The 18536-nt window shown below is 39.1% G+C and overlaps 1 protein-coding gene across 1 annotated transcript in view; it reads right to left on the reverse strand.

Moving 5' to 3' along the window:
* Positions 1-13888, reverse strand: part of LOC113048230 (CUGBP Elav-like family member 2) — a 137897-nt gene extending 124009 nt beyond the window's left edge. The window contains exon 1 of the mRNA XM_026209890.1: positions 13646-13888. Coding sequence (XP_026065675.1) covers positions 13646-13698 — 53 coding nt within the window. The 5' untranslated portion in view covers positions 13699-13888. The remainder of the gene's footprint in view (positions 1-13645) is intronic.
* Positions 13889-18536: the final 4648 nt, after the last annotated feature.

The following is an 18536-nucleotide window of genomic DNA, read 5'->3' on the forward strand; positions in this document are numbered from 1 at the left end:
ACACTAAGATACTAACTTGTAGAAATTTACACAATACTTTGTCAAATTAGACTGATTAAAACCTGAGTGCCTTGACCCTGCATAAAGCCAGCCAATCAGATCAGAGCTTGCCAGATTGACAAAGTACTTGGCATTTTTTGTGTGCAATATGCATCAGACGGTCAGCCAATGAACTGGGGGTATATGTCCTTGTCTAGTTGGTTTCCAACCAATTTATATCATAAACTTGGGGGGGCACATCTTTCATTTTGGTATTTGTGGAGTCAATGCTGGCGGAAATGTAGATAAAGAGTGAAATTAAATCAAACAATATCCTTAAATGTCCATAAAAAAAAAATAAAAAAATAAACAACTAAATGACTTACGGCAGAACTGGCAAATGAGTTAATCATGGCGAAAATATTCCCCCAATGTTGCAGAAATGTAACCCATTAGTTATAGACCTATTAAAAGGGTCCACACTTATCAGAGAGCAATTTTCTGTCGACGGTTGGACACTTTGTAGTCTAACTTGTTTTCCGTTGCACTTAAGAGCACCTAAACACACAAACAGGGCCACACAAACCAATATATAAAGCACACACACAGCCCTGGTTAATTGCAGTGGCTTGAAAAGCATCATTAAGTAAAAGCGAGGAAATACATTTCTTAATGCGACTTAGTAATGCCTGGCCAATCAGACGGCATCAAAGGAATTAATGAGGGTGATTTCGGGCCTAACATGAGAATGCATTTAACGAGAGAACACACATACATATCCTAAACGCCGCATGGATGCTTGGCCTCTCTCTCTTCTTTCAAACTGAGAGATGAAAGGAGTGTGGCAGCGAAGAGAACGGTGTGCCAGTACCCTAAGGCTTAGCAAACATGCACACATGCATGTGTGAGGATGCAGGCTCTTTTACACACTTTAGGACAAACCAGGGTAAAGTAATGCTAAAGTTATGCTGGAGTCTGTGGTAAATATAGTTGTTTATAAGTTGAAATCTTATGACGATTTAACATCGCTCTCTTAACGTAATCTTTTAATTATTCATGTCCAAACTGTCTTTAAAGATCCCAAAGAATCAACAGCTTTGTGGCTCTTAGCCTGGACTGTTAGCTTTTGAGGCTTTGTATGCTAGTGTTCGGCTAAAAATTAAGTTTTAACATGATCGAAATAGTGATGACTCATCTTTTGCACACCGGTGTTGTTTTGTCAAATAAAATGAGAACATCACATTTCCCTAAAGTATAAATATCACCTGGCTTTGGCTAGCAATAACAAGTTGCAATTCACAGTTCCTCAGAGTGTTTTTGGAAGTGTTGAGGAAGCTACTTTGAAACTGTAACATCACAAACTCCAAAATACTCATAATCTTTTACATTACATTACATTATTCATTTAGCTGACGACGCTTTTATCCAAAGCGACTTACAATTGCTATATATGTCAGTGGTCGCACGCCTTTGGAGCAACTAGGGGTTAAGTGTCTTGCTCAGTGGTCTCTCACACCACAGTGAACTCGGGTCTCTCACACCAAAGACATGTGCAAATCTTAAGCACATTCAAATTACCCTTGTGAAAAAGTACAATGTAAGTTACTGAAGATAGTGGAGCTGCCATGCACCTTGAAAATGCAGTTAATACATCACTATATATTTGGGTATTTATGCCAACACAAGCTAATGCTTGTATTTTATTTATTTTTCTAAGGATCAGTTGTTTGAGAAATAATTGGCTGGAATTTATTCACTTTGAACATGTATTAATTTCTTTAAATTATGACACAAACTTTGTATGTAAAATAAATGGAAGTACGAAAGAACCCTTTAATATTCTCCTACCCAAATTCAAATTTCTAAGGGAAATACGGGTTAACTTTATTGTTATAGCAGTCCTATGTAAAACTGTCCATGTGCAGAGACACACATTGCTTTTGATTATGTTGAGTATGCGATTTAGTAAATAGAAAGTGATTTTCATGGTCATGAGACACACACACTCTCACATGCAATCTGTAGAGCTCTTAAGTGCTTGTCCCTGAAGGTAACACGACACAAGCCATACATGATGGTAATTGCGTAACCCATCCATCATCACAGAAAATCTATCCTTCTATCTCTCCGCTCCTTTGATCCTCTCCCCGACTGTCTCTCATTCTCACCCTCCCTTTCTTTAGGTCAGCGTGTCACGCTGGAGATCAGGTCATTATGAGCATTGGCAAAGAAAGAATTGTCACCTGGTCTTTAGATGTATGTGTATGTCTCTGTGTGTGTAGGTCATTGTGGATATGCAGGTTTGAACATGTTGCATGGCAAATTCTATGATATCATCCAAGGTTAGTTCTCCATCTGTTTTCCCTCTTACTGAACCCCTTCTGGAACATAAGAGATTATGTGTGTGTGTAGTACCTATGTAGGCAAAGCACACTGAACAAATACATTTTTAGTCTTTCTTACAGCAACCCAAACTGGCTTGTGAATAGAGAGAAATCGAGAGATGTATCTGTGCTTCGCTGACTATAAGAAAATATGGAACTGCACCACTTAGTCCATGGGGGAGCGGGCGTCAATGCTATCGCAATTACAAGAGAGAATGAGAGTGTAGAGGCGTGCTGTGATTTGGTGTGTGCATGAGTCCGCCAGGCCGAAAGGGTTGTGTATGCTTGTTGTTGTTTTGTGTGTGTGTGTGTGTGCGGGAGTATGCCTATGTGTGACTCGTAGCAGTAATTGTAATGGGACTCAAGGGGTCTGGTTTTGGCTGCCTTGGCGGCCCTCCACTTTCATTCCACACCTTCCCCCCATAATTAGGATTCGAGAAGGCCTGGTAATGTCTAGCCTCCTGAGGCCGTCTCACTCGCTCTGCTTCAGATAAGGGTCCTCACTCTGGGCACGCAGGTCAGCGTGTAGCCCTCGGAGAGGGCCAGAAACACATTCAGCCAGGGCGAGTCATCCGACCTAACACCTGACTGCTACACACACTGATTTCCGTGTATGTGAGAGCAAATAGCGAAGGAATAAAACCGATTTCTCCCACACTCCACGTCTCATCATCATTAAAAAGCTGGTTATTGACCATAAATTTGATCAGCCCATTGCCACATAAGAGATGTGCTTCTGATTGGCTATAAAGAGATCTCATTAGAACAAAGGCGTGATCAGATATAAACCCAGCCTGATAGGCTAATAAACGCAGACATGGGGCACGCTGCCAGTAATGTGTTTCTGCTCGTTATTTTTATGGGGATGTTTGGGAAGGCATTAACAGGAAAGATGGGCACTTGCTGTGCGTAACTGCACCATGATAGGAGGTACAATGGTGTGTGAACGCAGATGTGTTCACACTTAACCAGATCTTGGAAGCACAGAGAGGGAACTGCTGGCAGTGGAGAAGATCAAATCAGTGGTGTTATCTGAGTTTTGGCAAGACTGCTGGCAGAATGTTGGCACAGGCTTGTACATATGCTGCAAAGGGTTTTTGATTGTTCGCTTGTGGCAGTAGAAAGGTATAAACGATTGACTGGAGAAAATTGAAAATGACAAGGTGAACAGTTCTGTTTTCACCGAGGGAGTCTTGCAGAGCCAGTCATTTGACTATTGGTATAAAGTTTGGTTCACATTCCAGCTTGTTCTGGAAACGAAGGACCAATTAAGCCTGGGAAACTTTTTGATTATCCACCTGCTGTAATGTCTTTCTCAGTATACTTCAGTGACCATGAACTTTTAGGCACACATTCGACTAATAAACACTACGTTTGACATGCTTGACTGATATTTTACCTTACCTGCACTACTCAGTACAAAGTTTTCATCTTTAAACTCTTTCATTCTCAAGTTGCACAAAGGTGAATATCTTGTGACCACCTCCTATATAAGTTTATGTTGTTTCTGCCTACGTCTTCTGTTGTTTTTATTGGCATTTTTCATTTTTCCTTTGATAAGTTCAGGGTTTCTTAACTTTGGCCCTCAAGGTCCATTGCCCTGCAGAGTTTAGAGTCTCCAATCCTGCTCAAACACACCTAAACAAGGTAATCATGGGTTGAATCTGAAATCACCCCATACCCTAAATTACTAGGCTGTGGACATCTTCTGGAATTCATTTGGAACAATCCTAACAGTGCATTGTTATTCTCTTGCAGAGAGGTATTGAACAGAGGTATTGAACCCTGCTTCTGGAGACCTACTGTCCTGCCTCCACCCAATTCTAACCAAACACTCCAGAACCAGCTAATCAAGGTCTTCAGGGTCACCTGAAAATCACAGATATATTTGTTGCAGCAGGTTAGAAATACATTTTCAGGACTGTGGGTATCTAGGAGCAGGGTTGAAGAACTTTGTTTTCCCGCTTAGCTACTGACTGTACATCGGTTGTACACTCTTTATTAAGGGGCATCATGAAATTGAATATGTGCACTCTATATAGTCTACAGAAATTTTAGACATTACTACAAATGGCTGCCCCCTTAAATAATGCCTTATATTAGGGTATATTCAGTATTAAAAAAAAAAATGCAACACAGGGACAAGTGGACATTTGAAGCAAATTATGAGTCTAAGACATTTACCAAAATTCTGAACATTCAGATGGCATAAACATGTTAAAAGAATGCCTTTTGCTAGAGTTTTTTTGTTTTGTTTTTGGTATCTCTAAAATATCATTAGGCTACATTTCCAGCAGGTGTTTTGAGTTAGCACATTCTTTTAAATGAGCACAAATATGTACTGAAAAGCAACTAACAGCAATCTTTTCTTACATGAGACTTAGGGGCAATTTAAAAATAAATAAAACGTTTGAATAACTCTTTCAATCCGACAACCCCCACCCCCCAGCTTGATGCGGACTCCCTGGAACTGCATAAAGTCATCTAATCAGACTGAAGCTTGATATTTTTATGCATTTTAGGCATCAGACAGCTAGCGAATGGTCTTTGGACGTACCATATGAGGCAACTGCTAAAGTCTTTTTACAGATGGTTATATCTCAAACATACAAATGTGTTTCAATCATTACAAGTGCTCAGCAATAACAATTATTACGCTGATGCTGATGCTAATGATGATGATGATGACCCCTGGGGATAAAGACAGCGATAGCTCCCCAGGCTTCTGAAGAATTACGGGGGAGCAGATTAAAGGCGGAAAAGAGTGGGGCGAAGACAGGAAGAAGAGAAACATATTTTGCTAAAGTTTGTTGATGAGGTTGGCCATGCGTGGCTGATACAGTCACATCAGTACGACATTAAGCCAGCGTAACCACGGAAACACACACAGGGATTATATCAAAGAGAGAAAAACACAGAAGAGCGGAGAAGCAGAATTAAAAGAGTAAAAATACGGCAGAGTTTTGCATAGATTCCAGCTGCGCATGTGAGTGAGCGTGTGCACGCGGCATGCTCATTAGTGCTTGAAGACGACAGGAAACAGACATACTTGTCTTCCTGTGGAACCCAAAAAATGAAAGTTTAAGTGTATGCTGAAAAAAATTCCAACACCACCACACATGCACACACACGGCCGAAGCTCTGTTGCCTGACTTTAATTAGACCTAATACTCCACTTAACCGTCATACAACCTAATCTCAGCACAGCTGGCAAAACACAGTTGCCATCCCACTCTCTCTAACACGCACACACACACACTTCCGACTTTCACTTAAGTCTCAGTTTTAACCAGAAAGACATGTAAAAATAGTTCCATTACTGAACACACTCAGTCTACTACTCTAGCCTTATTGCATAACCATCTGATCACAAGTATTTGAGATAACCGCAACCACATATCGCCACCCAAATAAATGGAGTTTAGTGAATATAAATATGCCATCAAATATGCATTTTTAATAATGCAAGTATAAGTGTTCCTATAGGGCCCTGCATGCAAAATTAAACATTTAAATTATATTTTAACAATGGTAAAACATAATAGTATAACAATACAATATATATATATATAAAAAAAGATTATAAAAAGTTATCATTTCTATCAGTCTTTTTCTGTGAAAAATCATAAATTTTTTGTATAATTCCAGGATCAATGTGATTAAATTATTGTACGTCGCGCATTTGGCATGTACACAATTTGTGTTGCAATTATTTGACAGCCAAAATCTAATGATCGTTACAGCTGTAATCACATGTGGTAAGCCACCTTCACGTAGAAGAATACACAGAGGCACACAGAACACACACTCTTGCACTGCTGCATTTTAATCTTGAGGGACTGAAAGCTACTGGGCAATGCCAGGGGAGAGTGTGTATGTGTGCGCGATCCCTTTAACCAGTGTATGGCCCGTTTTTCTCTCAGCAGTGGAGTGGAACATAAGACACAGCAGAGACAGAAAGCTACAATTAAGATTAAACACACACACACAACACAGCTGGAGTCAAAAACTTCCTGTGTGAGCGCTAGCTAATGTAACATTGCAGACACAGACACATACACACACACACACACACACACACACACAGAAAGTGTGTTCTCAGCTGGGGTTAAGGGATAGAGGAGTTTTCAGACAGCCAGTGAGGCAGAACAATGAAAGATAAAAGGAAAGAAAAAGAGACAAGAGAGGAAAATACACTAGATGCTAGCATGTTTAGCTTAGCTCAGCTATCAGAGTGTTAGCCTAAAGACGAACAAAACACTTGCGGTAAAACTCAAAGCAATATCAGAGTTCAAATAGAAACACATCAACTTCTGAAACTGTCTGACCATTTCATGAGTTCTTCAAAGATTTGAGACATGAAACCTTGCAGTTTTACAAAAAAAAAAAAAACCTGATAGAAACCGGATGTTTCTGTCTTGTGTGTACTGTATGTGCAATCTCTCTCTCCCAAAGCAAAGCATCTGAAAAGACACTTTGCACTTTTTAATAATGGAGTACAGTGAACACGAGGATTGTTTCTCTGTAAATATGCATGAGGCCACAGAATCCAGACAGTTTAACAATAATCCTGATCTACTGTTAACAGGGAATTTTATAAAGCAACACACAATCACATTTAAACAGCATGTGTGCTCATATGCAGCCAAAACTTTAAATGTATCATTCAAAGTTCCCAGATGCTACATGCTAAGCTAAAAAAAAATAATAATAAAAAAATAAAAATAAAAAAGATGATTTCAAACATGTGATTTAAGAGTATAGGAAAGTGTGTATTTGTGGATTTATGTAGCCATACTTACAGTAGCCTGTGGTCAGAATCTGACAAAATGTAGTTTTGTGATTTTGGGGATTTTTTTCTGAACCAAATTTATTGGGAACGTCAGTACAAGACTCCAAATATGAATGGCACACATGATTCTCATGACACTAGGATTTAGCATCTATACAGCATAAAAACATTGTCTTGATTAGTTTTTTTTTTTTACAAAAAGTGCTGATAATAATTAGTGATATTTTGTAAACTTTTGTCCCAAATCTGATGAAATCTCCAAATAGATTTATGTATGTCTGTGTGTGTGTGTGTGGGTGTTTGTGTGAATGTGCCTTTATGAAAAAAAGAGAGTGCTACTTTTGACAGCAAGGTGAAACAACCGTGTGCTAGTTACATGGGTAGAAATGTGTGTGTGTGTGTGTGTGTGTGTGAGAGAGAGAGTGTGTAAAAGCTCTATGAATGGTTCCTGAAGTGCTCTCCTCAAACATAGCTGCAGCACATTCTCCTCTCTCAGAGCTAGCGTAGGAGGAAACCAGCACTGATATGCCCCTCTGGATTTCAACCTTATCATAGAAAACTGCCTACATGCACAGAAAGAGAGAGAGGGAGAGAGAGATGACAATAGGCTCTGTCTCTCTATCAGACAGTCAGACGTTCAGGCCCGTTTTAATCACGGACATTCAGTACGGCCTGAAAAGAGTCTCTGTCCTGAGCCCTGCACTCTCCTACAGCTTAAACAATGCACTACACACATACACACACACACATTCAGATTCTCATTAAAAATCCTGTGACCATTTCCCAATTGCCTCAACCAGCCAAATGGGGGGTGGGCTGTGGTCTGCTTCTCTCTCTCTCACACACACATACACACACACACACACACACAATTTATAATAGCTAGAAATAATAAAGTGCCATGTTAAGAAACATCAGTAAATTCTATGTTTCAAGGGTTGCTCTTTTATATCTCAGGAGATTAAGATAAATAATTTTTTAGATGTTTCTTCGATAATAATAATAAATTAAATTAAAAAAAAAAAACTTACAAAAAGAGTAAGAGTATTAAGATAAAATTACATTTAAATTAAATAAAATTAAAGTGGATATCACAGTTCAGATCCTCAAAGAACTTAAATGAGAAATAACATCACATTGAGTTCATATTGAGAGCTCAGAAATTATATTATATCTGGTGAAACTTTTGAAACTGTACAAATGTGAGTCTACAAATGAGACTTCTAGAAAGAATCTTGGACATACAGTATAATAGATGTGCATATCCCACTTCAAATCTTCAAAAAACTTTTTCTTTCTTTTTTTTTTTATATTGTGATTCTTGAAAGCTCTACAAATGGAGGATTTAAAAGTATACATTTGCTTTCCATTAAATCCCATTGCTGTCTATGAGAAACTATTGAGAAATTAAAGAGATTTCTCTTTTTACAGAAAATGTATGGTGATTATGTATTTCAAGGATACCGTTATTTGGGCCACAGAAAGTACAACAGAGGATCTATAACAGAGGGTCTATTTGAAAAAAAGTAGTGCTATTTCTCTCTGTCCCCATCCATCTTCTTTCCACTTTAATCTCTCGCTGTCTCATTTTTCGAGCATCTATTGTTCTGCCTGCATTCTTTTTCCTCTCTCTCTCTCTCTGTTCCACAACTGTAATTGTGATGGGTGAGCTGATAATTGTAATTACGTTCTCTAGGTAGAGAGAGTGTGTGTGTGAGGGGCGGGGGGGTTTAACTTCAAGGGGAGCAGACCCAACTGGGTAGCTGAGGCAGGCTCCGAAAATGTCAGACTGTGGAACAATATTGGTCACACACACAAATACACATACACTGACAGTATAATGGGTACACTGACTAGACAGTGGAGGGCAGTGCATCGCTACACCGACTTGAGCTAATAATACAGAAGTCTAGTGGAGAGCAGTGGATCCAGTGCACACACTCATCAAATGCTGTCTTCACCTCCAGCCTGCAGTGCCACATCGCTTCCGCCACCTCTTCCTCATTACCCTGAGCTTTCACAAGAACAGAGTACACAACTAACGAACCAAAAGAAAATAGACAAACTGACAGACAAAATTTCAGATTATTTAAACGATATATATATATATATATATATATATATATATATATATATATATATATATATATATATATATATATATATATATATATATATATGTCTGTCTCTATGTCAGTCTGTCTGTCTGTCTCTCTGTCTGCCTGCCTGTCTGTCTGTCTCTCTGTCTGTCAGTCTGTCTGTCTGTCTCTCTGTCTGCCTGCCTGTCTCTCTGTCTGTCTGTCTGTCTGTCTGCCTGCCTGTCTCTCTGTCTGTCTGTCTGTCTGTCTGCCTGCCTGTCTCTCTGTCTGTCTGTCTGCCTGCCTGCCTCTCTATCTGCCTGCCTGTCTCTCTGTCTGTCTGTGTCTTTCTGTCTGTCTGTCTTCCTGTCTCTCTCTCTCTCTCTGTCTGCCTGCCTGTCTCTCTGTCTGTCTGTCTGCCTGCCTGCTGTCTGCCTGCCTGTCTCTCTGTCTGTCTGCCTGCCTGCCTATCTGTCTATCTGCCTGTCTGCCTGCCTGTCTGCCTGCCTGCCTGTCTGTCTGTCTGTCTGTCTGTCTGTCTGTCTGTCTATCTATCTATCTATCTATCTATCTATCTTTCTATCTTTCTATCTATCTGTCTGTCTGTCTGTCTGTCTGTCTATCTATCTATCTAGCTGTCTGTCTGCCTGTCTATCTGTCTGTCTCTCTGTCTGTCTTTCTGTCTGTTCACTATCTATCTATCTATCTATCTATCTATCTATATATCTATCTATCTATCTATCTATCTATCTATCTATCTGATCACACAAACTATCTGTCTTTATCTCTGTATTTATGACCATCCATCCATCCATCCATCCATCCATCTATCGGTCTTTCTGTCTGATCTTACAGACTATCTCTCTATTCATTCTATCATTCTGTATTCCAGAAAATCAGAAATCTGTATTAACTCTCATCTATCTGTCTATAGACAGGAAGACAGACAGACAGACATATGGATAGATAGATCGGTAGATAGATAGGTAGACAGATAGACTGACATAATGGAGGATCTTTATTCTAGATGTGTTTACTCAGTTAAGGATCTTGTCCAGACCTATTGGGTAGGAGTGACGTGCGCTGCCGTGTGCGTCTGAGGCTTGTACAGGTGCAGAGATCAGCATGGAATGCTGTTCATCTGTGCCGCCCGTCTGTGTGCCACTGTCTGCAGCCAGCCGCTAATGCCAGGGATAAGGGACAGGCTAACGGCATGAGCCACCCACCCACACACACACGCACTGAAAAGCCACTCAGCCAGATAATTACGGATGCGTCCCGGGCAGAGGCTTAAACACACACTCGTAGCCGTTGCCTCTAACAGCGTTCATTAAAACCAACACTGAAAAGGTCAGAGGTCGTCCACTGCTAAAGACGGATGCTTGCCACCCCATTGCCTCTCTACTAGCGCTATTCTCTCTCTGGGCTAAAAACGAGTTGACTTCTCGCTTTGCTAAAATAAGTGAAAGATAGAAGGGCAAAAAAAAATGACAGCAAGAAACAGAGTTTACCTGCCATCGGGCGCAAGAACACCAAGTCTCGTGTTTAAATATGCCTCTAATCAAATCATCTCCCCCGCCTGCCTCTCTGCTAATTCAATAAAGGCAACAACTTGTCATTGTTATTTAAAGTAATTTTCAATGTAATCAAGTGGTATTAATAAGCATGCTGCCTCTCATTACCGAGTCAACCTGCCTTCCGAAGCGAACAGTGCGCAGTGTGTTCATGTCAGCGTGACAGAGAGGCTGTTGTGTGCCTGTATGTGTGTGTTAGAACATTATGCATGTGCTTATGACTCATTGTGTGTGTGTCTGTGTGGGCGGACATGAGTTCCATGGTATTTTTGTTCTTGTTGCTTGCAGTGACAGAACAGAGTTGCATCTCTTGGCTTCTTTTCGCACAAGAAACTCACGCAAAAAAGTTAGAGAAAGGTAAAGAAGTTGCAGAGGTGAACACAAGGCGAAAAGTCTCTTAGATTAGTAGAGAATGGGATACATAGATAAATACGATAGATAGATAGATAGATAGATAGATAGATAGATAGATAGATAGATAGATAGATAGATAGATAGATAGATAGATAGATAGATAGATAGAGCCCTTCAGAAGGAAAAGTGGGATCATGAGTGATCCTGCATATAGCTGAGCTCTAAAAAGAAGGGAAGCCCGTTGGAAATTTCCACTGCACGCATCATAAGAAAAATGCAATATCATTATGATGCATAATTTTCAGATGAAATCCAAGATGATGTATTTGAACTAGGTAGAAAATATTGCAAGCGGATGGCAGGATGTTCAGAGGTGTCGATACGATAGAAACTTGAGGAAAATGCAGACGCTGGAGTTTTTGTTTGTGCAGTACGTCAAAGATGGGCCTGGGAAAATCAACTTAATAGATGGCAAAGTTATTTCTGGATCCATTTTATCTGCTTTCTCTGTCGGTTTTAACAGACTTTAATCAAATAAAGGATGACAGAAGAAAGGGGTTTGAACTTGAGGAGAGATAATGAGAAAGTTAATCGGATGCAACATGAACACACACACACACACGGACGTCCACGAGTGTGTGCTCATTAGACATCAGTGTTCTGGGTCATCTGGTGGCTTCATTAGGCGTAAAGAATGACACTGAGTACCCGAAAGCCACATAAGACGGAGAGAAACATAAAGAGAAGCAAAAGAAAGACAGGGAAACTTAAGATGGTCTTTATTAAGGCGGTCCGGCAGCTGCTCCTCTGGCTAATAAAGAGCCTCTGCACTAATAAAGAAGAAAAAGACAAACAGCGATCCATCACACACCCCCCATCAGCCCCCGCTCTGAACAGAAGATTATGCCCTGGATGGCTCTGGGGTGGAACTGTGATTGTGAGTGTCAGTCAGAGAGTAGAAAAGGAACATACTGACTAATAGTGCTTACATCGATTGGGAAATGTCTACTTAAATGCAGAAGTAGTCTTTCACCTACAGAGTAAAGCTATTAAAACGGGACTGTACACGTGTTTGTGTGTGTGTGTGTGTGTGTGTGTGTGTGTGTGTGTGTTCTAGTATCTATCAATATGGGATTTACACATTAAAAAAAAAAAACATTTTAATCCAAGAGAATGTGCATTTTCGCATGTATACGTTTGAGGGCGCGCATATGCATTTTGGTGCAATCTGAGCTGTGACCTGCTTATCGGAATAAATAATTGACCAAAAATAACACTTCTGAGAGAACACAGCATGTCATCTTTATACCCTTGATCTATTTTCACAATTCAGTGTGGAATACAGCGGCGCCCCAATTTACGACAACCCAGAATCCTGAACTATATATGAAGATCCACAGTATTTATAGTTCACTCTGCATACCCTCATTACAAATATGTTCACTTTTAAAGTGCTATTCGTAATTCTGACTGCACCTCTTATGCATTAGTCCAAAACATCAGGGATGGAGCTCAACATTCAACAAATGACAAAAATATGTATTTATTTATTTTTAAGATTATCACCAAAAAATACGGAATAACTTTTGTAATTTGTTGTTAAATGTAATGTAATAGAATAGAATTGTTGTTTTGGGGTCATAATACTGTCCTCTAAAAGTTTATTTCCGAGAACTAAAGCGGAACAAATTTGACATCATGCTTTCTGTGGTTTCAGTTGCCCTTCTATACTTCCTCAAAAAAGTTGACACAATGGCTGTCTCAACCCCTAGCGAGCTGCGTATTTAACATTTTAGCCACTTTTAAAGCAGCTATACGATGCTCAAAAAGTCTCCAAAGAATATGGTTAGGTTTAGGCTTAGCTTTTTATAATGCCAGTCTTTGTAGCTCAGTTTTGAGACACACTTCATAAATATCCAAGAGTGTTCAAACTAAGAAAAGACGAACAAAACAACCTCAAAGACGCGCATTTGTTTGCGCAATAGACGGAGAGGCGCAACACCAGGTGTCATGTCAAAATCCTAAGGGGGTCTTTAAAAACAAGAGAAAGGATAAAAAATAAAAAATAAAAGAAGCAGGCCAAAATGTCAAGTCGTATGACTTTAATAAAGTATTCTACATAAAACTCGCAGCGCTGCGGACCACGTCTTCTCAGCATCAGCACCATCATCCCGCATCACAGATGAGATGAGACGCGCCCGGTCCGATAAGACTCCTCATTCCCGGTGTGTTCGGGGGAGGGTTTGGTCGCACAAGGGGTTAATTGATACTCCATGCGTCAGACACATGACAGTATATGTGAGAACTCAAGGGGGGGTAAAAAGTCCCACACATACTTTTTTCGAGCCGACATGGCACACGCAGCCGAGCGTAATTCTCACAACATTCGTGCTGGAGTCGAGCGGAGGGCAGGAGCGCGTCCTCAGCGCGGGCGAGATGGAGACACTCGGCACTCTCCGCATGCATGTTCGGGTCGGGTCTTACCTTAACACGTTCCAGCTCTTGAGAGGGTCCAGGTCTGAGATTATAGAGACCATGCTTGAGGCTCGGGCGGCTCGGGCTTTGCTCGGACAGAATGCGGCTGATTGAGTGAATGAGTGAGCGCTGTTACTCCGACTGTCGCTCTGCACTGCTCTGAGTGTGATAAGCGCTGAGAACAGACTCTCTTTCCTCCGCCCCTCACAATCTCTCCAGCTCTGCCTCTGTCTCTAACTCTCTCTCTCTCTCTCTCTCTCTCTCTCACCGCCGCATCTCTATAGGAACCTCTTCTATATAATATCCGACTCAACGTATGCAATCTTTTCCGTAGACGTCGTACATCAAAGACTGCCGAATGAATGCCTGGCGCCATTTATGCTTTTTAAAAAGAAGTTATTATAGAGGTGCGGATTTCTATAACTGTTTTAAGATATCAGGTGGCAAAGAAATTAAAATGTCATACTGTTCTCCACATCAAAGTCTGAATTTCACAGTTAAAATAGGCAAGTAGGCCTATCAATAACGCTTTACGCGGCCATGCTTCATTTGGGTGCAATTTAAAACATTTCATATAGTGTACTTAGTATGTACATGTACAAACTAACAAGAGATAGGTTATTTAGGGTTAGTGTTAGAACCATTGAACCTCACTCTTCACTGTCTTTTAGAATAAATAAATAAATAATAATTTTAATGTTAAATAAATATATCTTTTTTGGTTTAAGTGAAGGCGATCAGAATCATTAATGATGTCTTGATACTGTCCATTGCTGTAAAAACCCATGTCTCCATCATTAAAAAATCCTACTGAGTCATAGTTCATTTAGTACGTTATAACACAGATAGTACAGCTTAAGATATTTAAGAACTGTTAATTGCATAACACATTTCTTGGAACATTTTCATCTTAAAATGGAAATGTTGTTTTGTCATAAGCTGTTACAAAGGGAAGAAGAAGATTAAGAAGAAGAAGAAGAAGAAGAAGAAGAAGAAAAAACGGTTAGGTCTGTGAGTCAAATGAGAAGACAGACACCCATTCCACGTGACATTATTGTATCTATAAAGGCTTACTTCCTGTTTGGCACATCACCACATCCTGTTTTAGGGTTACCACCTTTTCTGCACTCTAACTGCAGATATTTACCACACACAGACTAGGTCAATTCAGATTAATGAAAGTAAAACTACTTGTGGTTTTCCTTTTAATGTAAAACACGGTAAGTTTGTGCATGCGTATAAAAGTGAGTTAAATAAAGAAATACAACTAATACATGATGCTTGAGTTTCCTGTGTATCTCTTGCTCAATATCATTTGGTCAGAGTTCTCCTTCTGGTTAGTTTTTACTGTAACAGGTACAAAGGGGCAAATATCTAAACAATAATATAATAAAAAAACAATCCACCTGCTATTAAAAAAATATAATAATAATAACAATCCATTAAAAAAAATAATAATAATGTTGAGACAATTTATCTACCCAAAGTAGGACAAAATTAAGAGTATGGATGCATTAAAACAAAGCAAAAGAGACGTAAACAGCCTAAGAAAAACATACGTTGTCCCCTTATGCTATATAAAAAGATAATTATTAGTTAAAGCATTTATTTTTATTTATTTTTAAAAGTGGAAAAATTAACACAAAGTGGCTGCTATTTTTTTAGATAACATTACTAGCCAAACTATACATGTCTAACCCCATATTAATCAGACATACTTAGTTATGGAATGAATTAATCATAGGTGACAAATATGCCTGCAAATATGTTATTTCTGGAATGGTCAGTCCCGCCAGTATTTCCCTGTACTTTTTTTTGTTTTTTTTGTAATGGAGCTCAAAATGACTGCACTGATATTTTTGGCACTGTGTAGTAAACCCCACCAATAACCATTATGTACTTAAGTAGTGTTAGTTACAGAAAGAGTGCAATTATCTATAAACATTTTTGCTCATATTTACTGAAATCAGTTGTGCTCCTGTATCCCTATACACATGGCATTGGTGACACCTGCAAAGAAACAATAATTGTTGCTGAAAATGCAGAAGTGTGATCCTTTCCTAAATGGTGACGGATTACATCCCTGTAAATTTTAAATGTTTTAAACAGTTTGTATTATTTAATAGTTATATTATTGTTTCGATTATGTCATAGTTCTGTTATTGTTGTATTATATTTGTCATATTGCTTTTGAATATTGAAACTGCATTCAAAAGAAATAAAAAATGCATACTCAGCTAAATAATGTACTTTTTTTGGTGGAATCAGGCATTCATTCTTGTAATCGCAAAACATTGCAAAATCTTGGAGGGGCTGAAAGCTATTGGTAACTAAAAATGAACTCCTTTTGTTTGACGCAACATCCACACAAACAGATGTCAGTATAAAATCGGAAACTATAGTCAACATTAGCAAAAAAAACAAATATAAGTATTCTTTCATCTTAAAATTTAATACTAAAACAACTTGTGCAAACTATTTGACCTTTAATGTAACATATTTTGGAGGAGGGCAATAGAGTAAGAACTGAATGTGAGTTTGCTTAAGCAATGCTAATGGTTAGCATTACCCATTAGCTCTACTGAAAGTTAGTGGAGAATGCTCCTCAGAATAAAGGTGTGGTCACATTTGCCAAATGTCTGCAAAATTTATATCTTCTACTATCAATTGTGTATTTTGTGTAATTGTGTATCAAATATGAAGCACAACTTACACAGAAGTCACTTTCAAACACAGTAGCTTTTTGTTCACTTTGTGACGAAATCTGTGTGAGGAAATCTTCCACCCTCATGTGTAGTTCCTGATCATGTGGATTTAATTTAAATGACTGGATTTTGCCCCCAAAAAATAGCGGAACAATGATAAATGTGACACACGCTGAATGACCATGCACAATAAAATCCGGAATGCGTGGTAGGAAGGTAAACAGGCTAATTTCAAATCTACACATTACTGCTAGCACTGCTAGCAATTCCTCAACATTTGCTGTTGCACAATTGTCAGTGTCATAGTCATTTCTTCACAAGCTTACTTCAACAGCATCCCCATAAACCACCCGAAAAGCCACACGTCCACCACTTTGGCTCACACTGTTGGCTACAAGCAGCTAAAAAACATTACAACCACACCGACCAGTCAAGCTAAATAACAAGCAAAGAGGCCTGTTTTACAAACCCACAAGAAAGCTGAATCCTTGTTTCTGGAAAGCGGTGGGTTTGTGTGGGTGTCAGGGTGTTATTCTTAAACATAGCTTCTTAAAACATGTGCAACATGTTCCTTTTCCACCCATCATCTACTCACTTGCGGCCTGTAATCTTGTTAGCGACCATATTTACACACATTCACATACACATATACACACCTCTCAGGCTCCTTTTCAAGCCATGGAGATGTGTGAGAGGTAGATGTAGAAAGAAAACCAGAAAAGGACACTTCTTATCATCTCCTCCACCAAAATAAGAGACACTGACCTGAGACATCAGCCATAATTCACAGCCCATATCATCTGCACGTCTAATCTAAATAAAGCATGAATAACATCATCCTTTTTGAAGTCTATTCCTTCCTCTCTTCCTCTGTCAGCATCTATTCAGCCTAAATAAAAAGAAAAAAGGACATAAGAAAATGAGGAAAGGCGCAAAATGCCGGCACGCACACCAGCACAAGGATGAAATAACTATGAGGGGATTATTTCATAAACGACGATATTTCCTTTCTTCTGAAATCCATTTGATGCTGTCAAATAAGCCCAAAGCTATACGCCCACGTGCACATTGTCTTAAAAAGAGCGATTTGATGAGGATCTATTCTGCCTAACCAGGCAGAAATAAAGTGCTGCCTCTGTTCACAGTCAAAGCTTCATAAAACCGCTCGTCCAGCGGGGACAGGAATAACAGAGATTGGAGAGCTTTTGAATGTAATCATGAAATTCATGTGCCTTTATCTCTTTTGCAACATGATGAAGATCAATGCAAATGTTGTTAAATATTCCTGGCGGATGAGGTGTGGACAGATAGCCTTGTCTGTATCAACAATTCCTGATGGAAAAAATAAAGTTCTGTCCTTTATCACTCAGAAATATGTCAGATTATGGAACTAAAAGATGACAAAACACACAATTTACTTCAAGAGATATGCAATTCAGTTAACGGCATCAACACTGTCCACAAAAACTGTGCTGAAAGCAATTTAAATGGCACAGTTCCCAATCTGGTGGAGAAATTCTGAGTGCTGTGGTGTAGAGGATGCGGCAGACTACTGCAATCTGACATACTTTACTGGGACACTATAGTATTAATTTACCATTGAATATACACACACACACACAAAAAACAGAAATTTCACTAAATTGCATGAGACATTGATGACCATTTGCTTCTACAGTGTATGGCCAACAGAAAATGTGGATGAAAATAATGAGACTTGTGAGTTTTGTAAATCTATAAAAAGCCAAAACTACAGGCCTACTATTTTTCTGCAAATTTACCAGCAAGTTTGCTACTGGATTGTGAGTGGTTAGTTAATAAGTAGCATGTATTTGCACTCAATAAACAGCATTAAAAATAGAATAACTAATGAATTCACACCTTTTTTTTTCCTTCATGTGAAAAGAAAAATAGAGTGTAGGTATATCAGTTGCTGGTTTGTTGTAATTAGGCTAATAATAATTACCGCTACATTACAGTTGAGATTTATGTTATATACAAACAAGATAATGAGAAACACACAGAGAAGAAGAGAAAGTGTTGTGGCCTTGCGGGTAAGCATATGTAAATGTAACATTAGAATGGTAGAGGAGCCGCGTGTGCTGTTATTGGCTACATTCATCACACCAAGCTAACAGGTCTGTTACTGTGTCTGTAAAGCACAAAACAGAAAGGAGAAAACAAAGAGACAAAAG

Source organism: Carassius auratus, chromosome 29 (genome assembly GCF_003368295.1).
Source record: "Carassius auratus strain Wakin chromosome 29, ASM336829v1, whole genome shotgun sequence".
NCBI lineage: Eukaryota > Metazoa > Chordata > Actinopteri > Cypriniformes > Cyprinidae > Carassius > Carassius auratus.